The sequence below is a fragment of the Pseudophryne corroboree genome, chromosome 5, assembly GCF_028390025.1.
Source record: "Pseudophryne corroboree isolate aPseCor3 chromosome 5, aPseCor3.hap2, whole genome shotgun sequence".
Classification (NCBI taxonomy): Eukaryota; Metazoa; Chordata; class Amphibia; order Anura; family Myobatrachidae; genus Pseudophryne; species Pseudophryne corroboree.
Genome location: NC_086448.1, coordinates 437,086,994 through 437,107,311, shown reverse-complemented (window position 1 = coordinate 437,107,311; position 20,318 = coordinate 437,086,994). Strand labels below are relative to the sequence as shown.

The 20,318-nt window shown below is 45.4% G+C and overlaps 1 protein-coding gene across 1 annotated transcript in view; it reads left to right on the top strand.

The window, feature by feature from the left end:
• C5H18orf21 (chromosome 5 C18orf21 homolog) overlaps positions 1–19,887 on the top strand; it is a 121,218-nt gene extending 101,331 nt beyond the window's left edge. The window contains exons 4-5 of the mRNA XM_063924917.1: positions 10,245–10,450; positions 19,624–19,887. Coding sequence (XP_063780987.1) covers positions 10,245–10,450; positions 19,624–19,780 — 363 coding nt within the window. The 3' untranslated portion in view covers positions 19,781–19,887. The remainder of the gene's footprint in view (positions 1–10,244; positions 10,451–19,623) is intronic.
• The last annotated feature ends 431 nt before the right edge of the window (positions 19,888–20,318 follow it).

Genomic DNA, 20,318 nt, shown 5'->3' with positions numbered 1-20,318 from the left:
GCAATATTGCGACTACATCGGTCGCAATTTTAAGAAGCTAAGATACACTCCCAGTAGGCGTAGGCTTAGCGTGTGTAACTCTGCTAAATTCGCCTTGCGACCGATCAACTCGGAATGAGGGCCAATATCCATTACCTTGCATTTTTATGCATTGTAGGTGATTTACATTCATTGAGTGACTTTACTAAATAATACACTTGTAGATGCATCATCCTTTAAAAATGTGCACATTGCATTCACCTAATCAGAAAGGTTGTTGCAGTCAAACACTGCTCCCTACATGAATTCAGAAATTGCACGAATTTGACTTGGGAATATTGTTTCAGGACTCTGGTGTCTAGTGTTTGATTACCTTAGTTCAGTGCTACTGTACCTAGTTTCTCCCGGACAGTGGAAGTTGATCTCTGCCATATCATGACTAAGGGCCTAATTCAGACCTGATTGCTCCTCTGCAAATTTGCAGGGGTTTGCGATAAGATAGTCGCCGCCTAGACAGAATGAAAATCCACCCCGTGCAAGTCTGCATACGCCTTGCGAAAATCTCTGCATACGCCGGTCAGCTGTAAATCCGTTCACAACTCGCTCACCATCTAATGTTTTTTCCAGTCTGAGCAGTCTGTGCTTAGCCCAGGACCTACTTCTAGTGTGATAGAAACAGGCTGATCAGGGCCAGAGCTGACGTCACACACCCTCCCTGAAAATGATTGGGAACGCCTGTGTTTTTCATGACACTGCCAGAAAACGACCAGTTACCACTCCCCAAACGTCTGCTTCCTGTCAATCAACTTGCGTACGCCTAGCGACCAAAAAAATTGCTGGATTATTTCGCACTTTGGCTTCGTGTGTGCGCACTACAATCCATGCGCAGTCGATCGATAATCGGACGCCTTGCAAATTCGCACAACAGCGATCAGGTCTGAATCGGGCCCTAAGCAATGTTCTAAATGGTTAAAAGCTGATTGTCTAATTTTTCTTACTTTATTCAATTTGTATGATCTTCCATTGGGTCCTACTATTACCAAAATTGTTATTTCAGAGGTGGACTATATATGATATGCCCTGGTAGTTATATTCTTCATTAATTTATACTACCACATTTGCAGTAATGTGCAGTGAGGTCAATGGCTGTGGAGGTACAGGCTAGTATCCGAGCCAGAGTTACACCCACATATATGAACCCGATGTGGGCATTGTACAAAGGTGCAGCAGTATATATTTATCTCTCTCTAAAACCCACTATACTGCAGCAACCCTTTTGTTCTCTAGGTTCTTATTCATGGTCCAAGCATTTAATTCTCACACTTGCCCTTGAGAGCAAATCTTTATTTTTAAGCGTCAACAAAGTTTAAAACCATAGATGAAGATTACATTATCCCTAACCACAGAGAATCTATAATCCTTTCTCACCAGCTGGTGCCATGTCTGGTGGTGCGCACAGGAAAGAGGTGCACACCCTAAAGTAAAACATTAAAACGTGTTGCAAAACTTCTGCAGTAGCAGCCTAGAACTTGTTGGGCACTATCTGCTTCCTCCTCTGGCAGGGGCAGCTCTGTCCTCCTCCCCCTTCCTCCCATTCCTTGACCAGCCCCAGCAGCCACTCACCAGCACACCTCTCCCTGCATTTTTAGCCTTCTTGATCATCATCATCTTCTCCTTCATGGTGGCTGCTCCTGGTTGTTTGCAGGGGAGCTTATTGAATAGATCATCTGACGCTACACCAAGCCATGCCCCCCTCAGTGAGGCAAATCTGATAGTTGCCTCTCCTTATGCTTTTTCTGCAGTATTATTGGCCACGGTGTGGCCCCGCCGCCGCCTCTGTCTCCAGGCAGTTTCTGTCTATCAAAGAGGTTAGGCTGAGCTTATAGCTGCCTCACCTCTGGTATTTCCAGCAGAGCATTATAAAAATGATTAGAATAATACGAAGATGATATTTCCAATGATTACTTTGTATTATTCTAATAATTTTTATAGTTAAGACTCTGGAGTATTTTGGAGTATGACAGGTGAGGCTCACATTTCCCTTCAAAATCGCTTAGCTAATGATAAAGACCAGGATTCTTAGGTTCTAAATTATTCTAATCCTTTCTCAGTGCACTTAGTTTCCTATAATGTTTTATGTACCAGAGAATAAAATACTTAATTTCTACAGGACCTAAAATAACCTAATCTGGGTGTTAGTACCTAAAATGACCTATTTTGATTGTTAGTACCTAAAATGACCTATTTTGATTGTTAGAACCTAAAAAGACCTAGTTCTGATACTTAAGTTGAAACTATCTGAATTTACTGTGGAAATTAGTAGTTTTCATATGTAATTCATATAAACAGTTGTGTCCTGTTATAGCCTTCCTGCGTGTCTGCCGGTTCACGAAATTAGAAGGTGCGAGCATACGCATGCACTCCCTTCACTTCTATGAGAAAGCCGAGGCTGCAAATGGATCGCAGCCTCCCGCATCACGGGGGCAAACACTGCAAGGAAGTAGCAGGACACCTCTGTAATAAAGACCCAGTGTTTCAAACAGAATGATATGTTGCATGGTTTTGTTTTATTTTCATACAGCATCTAAATTCCTAAACTAAAATTTTGAATTTTGAAAACCTATAAAATCCTAAAACATGGATTGAAAAACCTAATTTTTGTTTTGTAGCTCCTAAAAATCCAGGGCCTACTAATGATACAATGACCAGTGTACATTCTGAACTTGTAGTCATTGGCCATTGTGCTATTATATGTATGATCCTCTAAAGCTGGGTACACACCTGTATGACTGTTGACCCATTCTTGGGATTTTCAAGCTGTTCTTTTGATATAGTTAGTCACATCTTATGTACGGTTTAACTTTCAGACGATTTGACTACCAGGTCGGACCAAAAATGTATGAACCTTCGACCGTTCTTTCGATTGTACACTAAAGCAGCTTTGAATCTGGAGAGTGTGTACGCTGGTACAATCATTTTCATTTTATATTTCTGCAGCCTGAAATCAAAGGTCGCAAGTATGATTGTATTGGTGTGTACACATATATCGGCACTGTGGTGGGAACTTCCACATGGGAATGAATTCTGACGAACTGTAGCATATAAAGAAAGATCGCAAAGGCATGTACCTAGCTTTAATCTTAAGCAATTCTAGCAAATTAAAATATAGCTCCACCCAAAACTAAAAAAAATACCATTCCATCATGAATGGGATAGGGGGAAGGGCTTCCATACTCTTTTGGCCTGACTGTATGTTAGTGTTCAGGCTTTGTTCGAGCTGTGTGATATAACGTTTTACTTTGAGTTTTGTTTGATATCCCATCTATAGATCTACAGTCAATAGTTCGACAGGGTCAAAAGGTTGACATGTAAAAGGTAGTTCAAAAGGTTCACATGACAATGAGCGACACAAGGTTTTTTATTTTTTCTCTGACGTCCTAGTGGATGCTGGGACTCCGTAAGGACCATGGGGAATAGCGGCTCCGCAGGAGACAGGGCACAAGAATAAAAGCTTTAGGATCAGGTGGTGTGCACTGGCTCCTCCCCCTATGACCCTCCTCCAAGCCTCAGTTAGATTTTTGTGCCCGAACGAGAAGGGTGCAGGCTAGGTGGCTCTCCTGAGCTGCTTAGAATAAAAGTTTAATTTAGGTTTTTTATTTTCAGTGAGTCCTGCTGGCAACAGGCTCACTGCATCGTGGGACTAAGGGGAGAAGAAGCGAACTCACCTGCGTGCAGAGTGGATTGGGCTTCTTAGGCTACTGGACATTAGCTCCAGAGGGACGATCACAGGTACAGCATGGATGGGTCACCGGAGCCGCGCCGCCGCCCCCCTTACAGAGCCAGAAGAGACGAAGAGGTCCGGTGAAATCGGCGGCAGAAGACAATCCTGTCTTCAGACTAAGGTAGCGCACAGCACCGCAGCTGTGCGCCATTGCTCTCAGCACACTTCACACTCCGGTCACTGAGGGTGCAGGGCGCTTGGGGGGGAGCGCCCTGAGACGCAATATAAATGATAATACCTTAGGTGGCAAAAGAATACATCACATATAGCTCCTGGGCTATATGGATGTATTTTAACCCCTGCCATTTTTACACAAAAGAGCGGGAGATAAGGACGTCGTGAAGGGGCGGAGCCTATCTCCTCAGCACACAAGCGCCATTTTCCCTCACAGTTCCGCTGGAAGGACGGCTCCCTGACTCTCCCCTGCAGTCCTGCTTCAGAATCAGGGTAAAAAAGAGAAGGGGGGGCACTATTGGCAGCAAATGACAATATAAACAGCAGCTATAAGGGAATAACACTTATATAAGGTTATCCCTGTATATATATATAGCGCTGGGTGTGTGCTGGCAGACTCTCCCTCTGTCTCTCCAAAGGGCTCGTGGGGTCCTGTCCTCTATCAGAGCATTCCCGGTGTGTGTGCTGTGTGTCGGTACGTGTGTGTCGACATGTATGAGGAGGAAAATGATGTGGAGGCGGAGCAATTGCCTGCGTTAGTGATGTCACCCCCTAGGGAGTCGACACCTGACTGGATGATCATGTTCAAACAATTAAGTGATAATGTCAATACTTTGCAAAAAACTGTTGACGACATGAGACAGCCGGCAAATCAATTAGTGCCTGTCCAGGCGTCTCAGACACCGTCAGGGGCCCTAAAACGCCCGTTACCTCAGTGGGTCGACACAGACCCAGACACAGATACTGAGTCTAGTGTCGACGGTGATGAGTCGAACGTAATGTCCAGTAGGGCCACACGTTACATGATCACGGCAATGAAGGAAGCATTGCACATTTCTGACACTACAAATACCACTAAGAAGGGTATTATGTGGGGGGTGAAAAAACTACCAATAGTTTTTCCTGAGTCAGATGAATTGAATGAGGTATGTGATAAAGCGTGGGTTTCTCCCGACAAAAAACTGCTAATTTCTAATAAATTATTGGCACTATATCCTTTCCCATCAGAGGTTAGGACACGTTGGGAAACACCCCCTAGGGTAGATAAGGCGCTCACACGTTTATCTAAACAAGTAGCGTTACCGTCTCCTGATACGGCCACCCTCAAAGAACCAGCTGATAGAAGGCTGGAAAATATCCTAAAAAGTATATACACACATACTGGTGTTATACTGCGACCAGCAATCGCTTCAGCCTGGATGTGCAGTGCTGGAGTCGCGTGGTCGGATTCCCTGACTGAAAATATTGATACCCTGGATAGGGACAATATATTGTTAACTATAGAGCATTTGAAGGATGCATTACTATATATGCGTGATGCACAGAGGGATATTTGCACCCTGGCATCAAGAGTAAGTGCTATGTCCATCTCTGCCAGAAGAACGTTATGGACGCGTCAGTGGTCAGGGGATGCGGATTCCAAACGACATATGGAAGTATTGCCGTATAAAGGGGAGGAGTTATTTGGGGCTGGTCTTTCGGACCTGGTGGCCACGGCAACGGCTGGAAAGTCCACCTTCTTACCCCAGGTCACTTCACATCAACAGAAAAAGACACCGTCTTTTCAAACTCAGTCCTTTCGTTCCCATAAATACAAGCGAGCAAAAGGCCATTCCTTTCTGCCCCGGGGCAGAGGAAGGGGAAAAAGACTGCACCATGCAGCCGCTTCCCAGGATCAGAAGCCTTCCCCTGCTTCTGCCAAGTCTTCAGCATGACGCTGGGGCTTTACAAGCAGACTCAGACTTGGTGGGGGCCCGTCTCAAGAATTTCAACGCGCAGTGGGCTCACTCGCAAGTGGATCCCTGGATTCTACAGGTAGTATCGCAGGGGTACAAACTGGAATTCGAGGCGTTTCCCCCTCGCCGGTTCCTGAAGTCTGCTCTGCCAAAGTCTCCCTCCGACAGGGAGGCAGTTCTGGAAGCCATTCACAAGCTGTATTTCCAGCAGGTGATAATCAAGGTACCCCTCCTACAACAAGGAAAGGGGTATTATTCCACGCTGTTTGTGGTACCGAAGCCGGACGGCTCGGTGAGACCAATTTTAAATCTGAAATCCTTGAACACTTACATAAAAAGGTTCAAATTCAAGATGGAATCACTCAGAGCGGTGATAGCGAACCTGGAAGAAGGGGACTATATGGTGTCTCTGGACATCAAAGATGCTTATCTCCACGTCCCAATCTACCCTTCTCACCAAGGGTATCTCAGGTTGGTAGTACAAGACTGTCATTATCAGTTTCAGACGCTGCCGTTTGGGTTGTCCACGGCACCTCGGGTCTTTACCAAGGTAATGGCCGAAATGATGATTCTTCTTCGAAGAAAAGGCGTATTAATTATCCCTTACTTGGACGATCTCCTGATAAGGGCAAGGTCCAGGGAACAGTTAGAAGTCGGAGTAGCACTATCTCAGATAGTGTTACGTCAGCACGGGTGGATCCTAAATATTCCAAAATCGCAGCTGATTCCAACGACACGTCTTCTGTTCCTAGGAATGATTCTGGACACAGTCCAGAAGAAGGTTTTTCTCCCGGAGGAGAAGGCCAAGGAGTTATCCGAGCTAGTCAGGAACCTCCTAAAACCAGCCCAGGTGTCAGTGCATCAGTGCACGAGGGTCCTGGGAAAAATGGTGGCTTCTTACGAAGCAATTCCATTCGGAAGATTCCATGCAAGAACGTTTCAGTGGGATCTACTGGACAAATGGTCCGGTTCGCATCTTCAGATGCAGCAGCGGATAACCCTGTCACCAAAGACAAGGGTGTCTCTCCTGTGGTGGTTGCAGAGTGCTCATCTTCTAGAGGGACGCAGATTCGGCATTCAGGATTGGATCCTGGTGACCACGGATGCAAGCCTGAGAGGCTGGGGAGCAGTCACACAGGGAAAAAACTTCCAGGGCTTGTGGTCAAGCATGGAAACATCTCTTCATATAAACATTCTGGAACTACGGGCCATTTACAATGCCCTAAGTCAAGCGAAACCCCTGCTTCAGGGTCAGGCGGTATTGATCCAATCGGACAACATCACGTCAGTCGCCCACGTAAACAGACAGGGCGGCACGAGAAGCAGGAGGGCAATGGCAGAGGCTGCAAGGATTCTTCGCTGGGCGGAAAATCATGTGATAGCTCTGTCAGCAGTGTTCATTCCGGGAGTGGACAACTGGGAAGCAGACTTCCTCAGCAGACACGACCTTCACCCGGGAGAGTGGGGACTTCACCCAGAAGTCTTCCACCTGATTGTAAACCGTTGGGAAAAACCAAAGGTGGACATGATGGCGTCACATCTAAACAAAAAACTAGACAGATATTGCGCCAGGTCAAGGGACCCTCAGGCAATAGCGGTGGACGCTCTGGTGACACCGTGGGTGTACCAGTCAGTGTATGTGTTCCCTCCTCTGCCTCTCATACCAAAAGTACTGAGAATCATAAGAAGGAGAGGAGTAAGAACGATACTCGTGGTTCCGGATTGGCCAAGAAGGACTTGGTACCCGGAACTTCAGGAGATGCTCACGGAAGACCCGTGGCCTCTACCTCTAAGAAAGGACCTGCTCCAGCAGGGGCCTTGTCTGTTCCAAGACTTACCGCGGCTGCGTTTGACGGCATGGCGGTTGAAAGCCGGATCCTGAAGGAAAAAGGCTTTCCAGATGAAGTCATCCCTACCCTGGTCAAAGCCAGGAAGGATGTAACCGCAAAACATTATCACCGCATTTGGCGAAAATATGTTGCGTGGTGTGAGGCCAAGAAGGCCCCTACAGAGGAATTTCAACTGGGTTTTTTCCTCCATTTCCTGCAAACAGGACTGTTTATGGGCCTAAAATTAGGGTCCATTAAGGTTCAAATTTCGGCCCTGTCGATTTTCTTCCAGAAAGAACTGGCTTCAGTACCTGAAGTTCAGACATTTGTAAAAGGGGTACTGCATATACAACCTCCTTTTGTGCCTCCAGTGGCACCTTGGGATCTCAATGTTGTTTTGAGGTTCCTTAAGTCACATTGGTTTGAACCACTCACCACTGTGGACTTAAAATATCTCACATGGAAGGTGACGATGCTGTTAGCCCTGGCTTCAGCCAGGCGTGTGTCAGAATTGGCGGCTTTATCATATAAAAGCCCTTACTTAATTTTTCATTCTGACAGGGCAGAATTGAGGACTCGTCCTCAATTTCTCCCTAAGGTGGTTTCTGCTTTTCACATGAACCAACCTATTGTGGTGCCTGCGGCTACTAGGGACTTGGAGGACTCCAAGTTACTTGACGTTGTCAGGGCCCTGAAAATATATGTTTCCAGGACGGCTGGAGTCAGAAAGTCTGACTCGCTGTTTATCCTGTATGCACCCAACAAGCTGGGTGCTCCTGCTTCTAAGCAGACTATTGCTCGTTGGATTTGTAGTACAATTCAGCTTGCACATTCTGTGGCAGGCCTGCCACAGCCAAAATCTGTAAAAGCCCATTCCACAAGGAAAGTGGGCTCATCTTGGGCGGCTGCCCGAGGGGTCTCGGCTTTACAACTTTGCCGAGCAGCTACTTGGTCAGGGGCAAACATGTTTGCTAAATTCTACAAATTTGATACCCTGGCTGAGGAGGACCTGGAGTTCTCTCATTCGGTGCTGCAGAGTCATCCGCACTCTCCCGCCGGTTTGGGAGCTTTGGTATAATCCCCATGGTCCTTACGGAGTCCCAGCATCCACTAGGACGTCAGAGAAAATAAGATTTTACTTACCGATAAATCTATTTCTCGTAGTCTGTAGTGGATGCTGGGCGCCCATCCCAAGTGCGGATTGTCTGCAATACTTGTACATAGTTATTGTTAACTAAATCGGGTTATTGTTGTTGTGAGCCATCTTTTCAGAGGCTCCTTCGTTGTTATCATACTGTTAACTGGGTTCAGATCACAAGTTGTACGGTGTGATTGGTGTGGCTGGTATGAGTCTTACCCGGGATTCAATATCCTTCCTTATTATGTACGCTCGTCCGGGCACAGTATCCTAACTGAGGCTTGGAGGAGGGTCATAGGGGGAGGAGCCAGTGCACACCACCTGATCCTAAAGCTTTTATTCTTGTGCCCTGTCTCCTGCGGAGCCGCTATTCCCCATGGTCCTTACGGAGTCCCAGCATCCACTACGGACTACGAGAAATAGATTTATCGGTAAGTAAAATCTTATTTTTAAAACTTATTCATACTTTACAATCCACATGGACTACTACTGGGAATAGTAACCTGTGCTGAGTGCAGCAATATTGGAGCGAGGCACCTTGCCTGAAGCATGGCGAGCGAAGCTGTACTTGAATGGGGCTTGTTTGTGGCAGAATAGTGACCAAAAAAACAAAAAAAAATTGTCAAGCATTTCCATGTCAACCTTTTGACCGCCGACCTTTTCTACGGTTTACCTATTCCATGTTGACCTTTTCACCCTATCGACCTAATGCATGTCAGCCACTAGTGGTCAAGCTATTGCCTAGTAGACCTTTTTAGTGTAGATCTAATAATCCACACCTGTTTTGTCTTATGTTGTATCTACAGCTTATTTGGAAGGTTTTTTTTGTTTGTTTGTTTTTTTATATCTGATTTCAATATTTATAGAAGTACACCATTTCCTATTTGTTATATTTTATTAAAGAATACTATATTTAAGAAAAGTAAAGTTCTTTAAAATGCAGTATTTACAGATTATTATTTTTTATTGTAACACTCAGAATAAGAATTCCTGCTCGTATAGCATGTTTTAATGATCATTTAACTATTTACAATTACCACTAAATCAGCCTTATGCACTCTTAAGAAATTGGTGTACATCTTATATTTACCATCATTACATTTGATAGTATTAACTGTGCTAATTGGTATTAGAGTACAACAGCTGTACATTTAGATTTCCTCGCTTAATATTGACCCAATAGGGTTTCCATCGATACTTCTATATAAATGAGTGACTCTTGTCTGAAAACCAGACAGAGCTGAAGGCTGAACGGATTCTCCTGGTTTTCTCGCACTACAGAATGGCAACTTTTACATCGGTATTTGTTTTTTCTGCCCAATATGTGTTGATCATTTATGTTTATTTCTGAAATAATTTGTGTATGTGATTGTACAATATATTCATGTAGAGCAGATGTGAAAGTAGCATGACATCTCAGTATCTCTACTGTAATCTTCAAGCCGTCACATATTTTCAGTAACAACTTAAAAAAAAAAAAGTTCTGTTGTGTTTGACTGAATGTTGCCACGTGGTTTGGCATTGTAATTTTAGTGTACTTTATGGTAAAACTTCCTTCCCATTACTGTTTATGTTTATTGTCTAATGTACTACATATTTTGTTTTAGGTGGTTACATGCAATACATGCAAAATGGTTTCCAAGTATCCTGGTGAGAGCAGGTCTATTCTCTCAAATGGCCCTGGCACGCCCAAGACTAAGCAAAGTTTTGGGTCTCCTGACTTGAGAACACCTGGATCAAGTAGGAAAGTGAACCTTTCATACAGTGAAGAAAAGCTAAGCTCTAAAGGCAAGAGCCCTGTACTAACACCCAGGTATATAGCATCCTTTCATTATATATACTGGTAATAGTTAGTAAATGTTTTATTGAATGATTAAATTCCCATTTGTTATAACCTATGAATTTATGGGCAGTATTGGAAATTACTCTGAAGCATTGTTGTGAATTGGGATTATGGTTATGTATGTACAGGTTGAGTATCCCATATCCAAATATTTCGGAATACGGATTATTCCAAAATACGGAATTTTTTGAGATTGAGATAGTGATACCTTTGTTTTCTGATTGCTTAATATACACAAACTTTGTTTAATACACAAAATTATTACAAATATTGTATTAAATGACCTTCAGGCTGTATGTTTAAGGTGTATATGAAACATAAATGAATTGTGTGAATGTACACAAACTTTATTTAATGCACAAAGTTATTAAAAATATTGTCTAAAATTACCTTCAGGCTGTGTGTTTAAGGTTTATATGAAACATAAATTCATTCTGTTTAGACAATTCACAAAACTGCAGATATGCGCACCCCGGGGTGCGCATATCTGCATTTTTGTGAATTGTCTAAACGTTTCTTTGGAGGTGGGGGTGACCACTTCAGCGGACGGTGCAGCACTGCTGATTTGGAGCGCTGGTTTGAAAAACTTTTCTTTAATAAATTAATTCTGTGCTTAGACTTGGGTCCCATCACCATGATATCTCATTATGTTATGCAATTATTCCAAAATACAGAAAAATCCGATATCCAAAATACTTCTGATTCCAAGCATTTTGGATATGGGATACTCAACCTTTATTGAGATTATGGATTATATATTCAAGTCCTGTTCATTTCATGTCGGTTAATATTTATTCTCGTTATTGTGTATAATGTGGACTTTATTGATTTTTTTTAATTTTTTTAATAGAGTGGGATAATGATTTTTAATGTTTGTTGCTAATAGCATTTTGGGTAATACAAATGGGTTCAGTATGATATACAGGAGGTCGGGATTCGGGCATCTATATCCTGACCGCCGAGATCCCGACTGCCGGCAACTTAACTGCATCCCATACAAATATATGGCATATGTCTTAACAGTCTATTAAACTGTATGCTTCTTGTATGTCAGGAAAAATCAAAGTGTATGTTAGACATAGCATTGCCTGTTGTTGCTCATTGTAGCCACACATGTGTCCTTATACACCTATCCTTTTTGCACCTTATGGCACAGGACGCATGGCGCAACTTAGACGCTCCACCTCTGCAAGTTTTTTTTGCTTGAGTACTGTTTTCCAGAATTTTGCATCTTAATTTGTTAATATTGTACTAAATACTTGGGATTAGTATTCATTTGTCACAAATGAATTAGTATATAGTAGAACATTAAGACACATATATTAAGAAAATGTAGCATGACAGAGCTATTTAATAAATGTGGGAATTATAGTGAAAGTGTTGGTATTATTAGGCACATTTAGCATATAATCAAGTGCCTTCATTTCCATCAGCATTGCAATATAATGCGAAGAAGCCCCACTGTATCAGCTGTACACCATAGCAAGATGCAAAAGAGCTCTATCTGCTACAGTTTTATATGTCCTACATTATTTTGTAAGTGCTTGTTCAACACATTTTCTCTGACGTCCTAGTGGATGCTGGGAACTCCGTAAGGACCATGGGGAATAGCGGGCTCCGAAGGAGGCTGGGCACTCTAGAAAGATTTATGACTACCTGGTGTGCACTAGCTCCTCCCACTATGACCCTCCTCCAAGCCTCAGTTAGATCTTGTGCCCGGCCGAGGTTGGATGCACACTAGGGGCTCTCCTGAGCCCTTAGAAAGAAAGTATAGATTTAGGTTTTTTATTTTCAGTGAGACCTGCTGGCAACAGGCTCACTGCAGCGAGGGACTAAGGGGAGAAGAAGCGAACTCGCCTGCTTGCAGCCGGATTGGGCTTCTTAGGCTACTGGACACCATTAGCTCCAGAGGGATCGACCGCAGGCCCAGTCCTTGGTGTTCGGTCCCGGAGCCGCGCCGCCGTCCCCCTTACAGAGCCAGAAGCAAGAAGAGGTCCGGAAAAACGGCGGCAGAAGACATCAGTCTTCACCAAGGTAGCGCACAGCACTGCAGCTGTGCGCCATTGCTCCTCATACACACTTCACACTCCGGTCACTGAGGGTGCAGGGCGCTTGGGGGGGGCGCCCTGAGCAGCAATAAAAACACCTTGGCTGGCAAAAATACCACAATATATAGCCCCAGAGGCTATATATGTGGTAAATACCCCTGCCAGAATCCAGAAAAAAGCGGGAGAATAGGCCGCGGAAAAGGGGCGGAGCTATCTCCCTCAGACACACTGGCGCCATTTTCTCTTCACAGTGCAGCTGGAAGAAAGCTCCCCAGGCTCTCCCCTGTAGTTTTCAGGCTCAAAGGGTTAAAAAGAGAGGGGGGGCACTAAATTTAGGCGCAATATTGTATATACAAGCAGCTATGGGGGAAAATTCACTCAGTTATAGTGTTAATCCCCTCATTATATAGCGCTCTGGTGTGTGCTGGCATACTCTCTCTCTGTCTCCCCAAAGGGCTTTGTGGGTCCTGTCCTCAGTCAGAGCATTCCCTGTGTGTGTGCGGTGTGTCGGTACAGCTGTGTCGACATGTTTGAGGAGGAGGCTTATATAGTGACGGAGCAGATGCCGATAAATGTGATGTCGCCCCCTGTGGGGCCGACACCAGAGTGGATGGTTAGGTAAAAGGTATTAACCGACAGTGTCAACTCCTTACATAAAAGGGTGGATGACGTAACAGCTTGTGGGACAGCCGGCTTCTCAGCCCGTGCCTGCCCAGGCGTCTCAAAGGCCATCAGGGGCTCAAAAACGCCCGCTCATTCAGATGGCAGACACAGATGTCGACACGGAGTCTGACTCCAGTGTCGACAAGGTTGAGACATATACACAATCCACTAGGAACATCCGTGACTTGATCCCGGCAATAAAAAAAATGTGTTACACATTTCTGACATTAACCTCTAAAAATGGGTTTTTATGTTTGGGGAGAAAAAGCAGGCAGTGTTTTGTTCCCCCATCAGATGAATGAATGAAGTGTGTGAAAAGCGTGGGTTCCCCCTGATAAGAAACTGGTAATTTCTAAAAAGTTACTGATGGCGTACCTTTTCCCGCCAGAGGATAAGTTACGCTGGGAGATATCCCCTAGGGTGGATAAGGCGCTCACACGGTTGTCAAAATAGGTGGCACTGCCGTTTTAGGAACGGCCACTTTGAAGGTACCTGTTGATAAAAAGCAGGAGGCTATCCTGAAGTCTGTATTTACACACTCAGGTACTAGACTGAAACCTGCAGAGCGTGCTGCTGCAGCGTGGTCGGTGACCCTGTCAAACATACTAGTTTGCTAACATGAGAACATATTAAAGACGTCGTCTTATATATGAGGGATGCACAGAGGGATATTTTGCCGGCTGGCATCCAAAATTAATGTAATGTCCATTCTGTCAGGAGGGTATTAGAGACCTGTCACTGGACAGGTGATGCTGACCTTAAAAGGCGCATAGAGATTCTGCCTTATAAGGGTGAGGAATTATTTGGGGATGGTCTCTGGGACCTCGTATCCGCAGCAACAGCTGGGAAGAAATATTTTTACCTCAGTTTTCCTCACAGACTAAGACAGCACTGTATTATCAGGTACAGTCCTTTCGGCTTCAGAAAAGCAAGCGGGTCAAAGGCGCTTCCTTTCTGTACAAAGACAAGGGAAGAGGGAAAAAGCTGCACCAGTCAGCCTGTTCCCAGAATCATAATTCTTCTCTCGCTTCCTCTGAGTCCACAGCATGACGCGGGGGCTCCACAGGTGTAGCCAGGTACGGTGGGGGGCCGTCTCAAAAATTTCAGCGATCAGTGGGCTCGCTCACAGGTGGATCCCTGTTTCATTCAAGTAGTATTTCAGATGTCTTCCCCCCGCCGTTTCCTCAAATATGCCTTGCCGACAACTCCCTCAGGCAGGGAGGCTGTGCTAGAGGCAATTAATAAGCTGTATTCCCAGCAGGTAATACTTAAGGTGCCCCTACTTCAACAAGGACGGGGTTACTATTCCACACGGTTTGGGGCACCGAAACCGCATGGTTCGGTGTGACCCTTCTTTATATTTAAAATCCTTGAACACATGCAATTCAAGTTCAAGATGGAATCGCTCAGGGCGGTTATTGCAAGCCTGGACGAGGGGGATTACATGGTATCCCGGGACATCAAGGATGCTTACCTGCATGTCCCTATTTACTATCCTCGTCAGGAGTACCTTAGATTTGTGGTACAGGATTACCATTACCAAGTCCAGACTCTGCCGTTTGGACTGTACATGGCACCGAGGGTGTTACCAAGGTAATGGCCGGAATGATGATACTCCTTCGAAAAAGGGGAGTTTTAATTATCCCGTACTTGGACAATCTCCTTATAAGGGCGAGGTCCAAGGAGCAGTTGCTAGTCGGGGTAGCACTATTTTGGAAAGTGCTACAACAGCACGGTTGGATTCTAAACAGTCCAGAGTCACAGCTGGTTCCTACGACACGTCTACTGTTCCTGGGGATGGTTCTGGACACAGACCAGAAATAAGTGTTTCTCCCGGAGGAGAAAGCCAAGGAGCTGTCATCTCTAGTCAGAGACCTCCTGAAGCCAAAACAGTTATCGGTGCATCATTGCACGCGAGTCCTGGGAAAAATGATAGCTTCCTACGAAGCAATCCCATTCGGCAGGTTCCATGCAAGAACTTTTCAGGGGGACCTGTTAGACAAGTGGTCCGGGTCGCATCTTCAGATGCATTAGGCTGATAACCCTGTCTCCAAGGACCAGGGTATCTCTACTGTAGTGGCTGCAGAGTGCCCATCTTCAAGAGGGCCGCAGGTTCGACATACAGGACTAGGTCCTAGTGACCATGGATGCCAGCCTTTGAGGCTGGGGGGCAGTCACACAGGGAAGAAACTTCCAGGGACTTTGGTCAAGTCAGGTGACTTCCCTGCATAAATATTCTGGAACAGAGGGCCATTTACAATGCCCTGAGTCAGGCAAGGCCTCTGCTTCAAAACCAGCCGGTCCTGATCCAATCAGGCAACATCACGGCAGTCGCCCATGTAAACCAACAGGGCGGCACAAGAAGCAGGATGGCGATGGCAGAAGCCACAAGGATTCTCCGATGGGCGGAAAATCATGTGTTAGCACTGTCAGCAGTGTTCATTCCCGGAGTGGACAACTGGGAAGCAGATCTTCTCAGCAGACACGACTTCCACCCGAGAGTGTGGGGACTTCATCCAGAAGTCTTCCAAAGGATTGTACACCATTGGGAAAGGCCACAGGTGGACATGAAGGCGTCCCGCCTCAACAAAAAGCTATAAAAGATATTGCGCCAGGTCAAGGGACCTTCAGGCGATAGCTGTGGACGCTCTGGTAACACCGTGGGTGTACCAGTCGTTTTATGTGTTCCCCCCTCTGCCTCTCATACCAAAGGTACTGAGAATAATAAGAAGGCGAGGAGTAAGAACGATACTCGTGGTTCTGGATTGGCCAAGAAGAGCCTGGTACCCAGAACTTCAAGAAAATATATCAGAGGACCCATGGCCTCTGCCGCTCAGACAGGACCTGCTGCAGCAGGGGCCCTGTCTGTTCCAAGACTTACCGCGGCTACGTTTCGATGGCATGGCGGTTGAACGCCGGATCCTAAAGGAAATCGGCATTCCGGAGGAAGTCATTCCTACGCTGATTCAAGCCAGGAAAGATGTAACTGCAAAACATTATCACCGCATATGGCGGAAATATGTTGCTTGGTGTGAGGCCAAAAAAGGCCCCAACAGAGGAATTTCAACTAGGTCGATTTCTGCATTTCCTACAAGCAGGAGTGTCTATGGGCCTAAAATTAGGCTCCATTAAGATACAGATCTCGGCTCTGTCGATTTTCTTCCAGAAAGCATTAGCTTCAGTACCTGAAGTTCAGACATTGTAAAAGGAGTGCTGCATATTCAGCCCCCGGTTGTGCCTCCAGTGGCACCTTGGGATCTCAACGTGGTGTTGAGTTTCTTAAAATCACATTGGTTTGAACCACTAAAAACCGTGGATCTAAAATATCTCACGTTGAAAGTGGTCATGTTATTGGCCTTGGCTTCGGCTAGGCGTGTGTCAGAATTGGCGGCTTTGTCATGTAAAAGCCCTTATCTGATTTTCCATATGGATAGGGCAAAATTGAGGACTCGTCCCCAGTTTCTCCCTAAGGTGGTATCAGCTTTTCACTTGAACCAACCTATTGTGGTGCCTGCGGCTACTAGGGACTTGGAGGATTCCAAGTTACTGGACGTAGTCAGGGCCTTGAAAAATTATGTTTCCAGGACGGCTAGAGTCAGGAAAATTTACTCGCTATTTATCCTGTATGCACCCAACAGGCTGGGTGCTCCTGCTTCTAAGCAGACTATCGCTCGCTGGATCTGTGACACGATTCAGCAGGCGCATTCTGCGGCTGGACTGCCGCATCTTAAATCAGTGAAAGCCCATTCCACAGGGAAGGTGGGCTCATCTTGGCAGGGCCGAAACTAGGGTTTCTGTCACCCGGGGCAAGGCAGTAATTTGGCGCCCCCCCCCCCACCCCCCCAATATACAGAAATACATCCTCCTGTACATCAATACACAGTACGGTACATATATACACAGCCCCTGAATATACACATAACACATACCACCCAAATAAACATATATATACATGCACCTGTATATACACTTACCCCAATACACTGTGATTAAATACATCCCTCCTATACTGTATATACAAATTAAGTACCCACCCTGGGTACTCCAGCATACACACACACACAACACAGGGTTACGCTGCACTGCTTCAGTACACACACACACTGGGTTGCACTGCACTTCTCCAGCACACACACAGGGTTACACTGAACTGCTCCAACACACATACACACAGGGTTACACTGCACTGCTCTAACACACACAAACAGGGTTACACTGAACTGCTGCAACACATACACACAGGGTTACACTGAACTGCTCCAACACACATACACACAGGGTTACACTGCACTGCTCCAGCACACATACACACAGGGTTACACTGCACTGCTCTAACACACACAAACAGGGTTACACTGAACTGCTGCAACACATACACACAGGGTTACACTGAACTGCTCCAACACACATATACACAGGGTTACACTGCACTGCTCTAACACACACAAACAGGGTTACACTGAACTGCTGCAACACACATACACACAGGGTTGCACTGCACTGCTCTAACACACACAAACAGGGTTACACTGAACTGCTGCAACACACATACACACAGGGTTACACTGCACTGCTCTAACACACACAAACAGGGTTACACTGAACTGCTGCAACACATACACACAGGGTTACACTGAACTGCTCCAACACACATACACACAGGGTTACACTGCACTGCTCCAGCACACATACACACAGGGTTACACTGCACTGCTCTAACACACACAAACAGGGTTACACTGAACTGCTGCAACACATACACACAGGGTTACACTGAACTGCTCCAACACACACATACACAGGGTTACACTGCACTGCTCTAACACACAAACAGGGTTACACTGAACTGCTGCAACACACATACACACAGGGTTACACTGCACTGCTCTAACACACACAAACAGGGTTACACTGAACTGCTCCAACACACATACACACAGGGTTACACTGCACTGCTCCAGCACACATACACACAGGGTTACACTGCACCGCTCCAACACACATACACACAGGGTTGCACTGCACTGCTCCAACATACACACACAGGGTTACACTGCACTGCTCCAGTTCACTCACAGGGTTACACTGCACTGCTCCATCAGACACACACTGGGTAACACTGAACTGCGCCAGCACATGCATTCACACACACTGCACTGCTCCAACACTCATACACACAGGGTGACACTGCACTGCTCCAACACACATACACAAAGGGTTACACTGCACTGCTTCAACACACACACACGCACACAGGGTTACACTGCACTGCTCCAACACACACACACACACACACACACACACACACACACACACACACTCACTCACTCAGGGTTACACTGCCCTGCTCACACACACTAGGTTAAAGTACAACACTGCACACACACATATTATACATATATAGCTGTCCGCCTCTCCCTACCTTTACACACATCTAGTGATGATCAGTCAGGGCCCCCGTCCTCTCCGTTTCTGAAGATGGCCGTCACACACACACACTGCTGGCAGATGATTATGTGAGTGTGAAGTGGCGCCTCTGTGTATCCGGAAGCAGGCTCTAACGGAGCATCCTGGCGCAGCGGAGCGGGGAGGCGCGACTTCAGCCCTGCGCCGTCCTACACTGCATGTTTCCGCTTACCGCCCGCGCCGGCGCCCTCTCTCATTCCGCGCCCAGGTCGCGTGCCCCCCTAGCCCCCCCCTAGTTTCGGCCCTGATCTTGGGCGGCTGCCCGAGGGGTCTCGGCTTTACAACTTTGCCGAGCTGTTACTTGGTCAGGGGCAAACACGTTTGCAAAATTCTACAAAATTGATACCCTGGCTGAGGAGGACCTGGAGTTCTCTCATTCGGTGCTGCAGAGTCACCCGCACTCTCCCGCCCGTTTGGGAGCTTTGGTATAATCCCCATGGTCCTTACGGAGTTCCCAGCATCCACTAGGACGTCAGAGAAAATAAGATTTTACTCACCGGTAAATCTATTTCTCTTAGTCCGTAGTGGATGCTGGGCGCCCATCCCAAGTGCGGATTGTCTGCAATACTTGTATATAGTTATTGCCTAACTAAAGGTTTATTGTTGAGCCATCTGTTGAGAGGCTCAGTTATATTCATACTGTTAACTGGGTATAGTATCACGAGTTATACGGTGTGATTGGTGTGGCTGGTATGAGTCTTACCCGGGATTCAAAATCCTTCCTTATTATGTCAGCTCTTCCGGGCACAGTGTCCTAACTGAGGCTTGGAGGAGGGTCATAGTGGGAGGAGCCAGTGCACACCAGGTAGTCATAAATCTTTCTAGAGTGCCCAGCCTCCTTCGGAGCCCGCTATTCCCCATGGTCCTTACGGAGTTCCCAGCATCCACTACGGACTACGAGAAATAGATTTACCGGTGAGTAAAATCTTATTTTTTCTTTATTAATACTGCCTATATGTTTTGTAGGTCATGTGCGTCTGCCCATTCCTCACCAGCAACAGCAGCAAAGTCTGCAAAGAAGGGCAAATTTACATTTTCAAGATTGAAAATGCTTCTTGGTCAAGAGAAGAAGGAGCCAAATAAAAAGGGAGATTTACAGAATTTTCTTACATCTCTTTCCTGATGGATATACAGTAAATAATTAGCATTTTATGTTGCAGGATTAATTGAATTTACTAAAAATGTATGCACCATTAACTTTTGCACAAATAATAATGTACAATTTATGTGGATTCTTTTTTGCATTTTCATCATAATACTTTTTTTTATAAAAGCTGTTTACATTAGTGTTTTATACTTTAGACAAGTGTATGTTGCCAAAGTCCAGAATTGCCTACCATGCTACCTAAACTGCTTCAAAATGGAGTTTGTTGCTAAATCATAATGCACAAATGTAAGACTTTTTTTGTATTACATTTTTCTTACAAACTGCCACTTGTATCAAAAAATTCCAAATATGAACAAGAAGTTTCTAAGAAAACAACAAAGATACATGTTTTGATGTAATACATTGTAACATATGGGTGTTCAGTTTAAATTCACTAAGGCAATCAAGCTATATTGGGGTACACAGTGTCTATATAAAATGTACTTGCTGACTAGACTTTCATTTTGTTTGCTTACAATTAAGCATTTACAATTTTACTTTTATTCTCTCTATC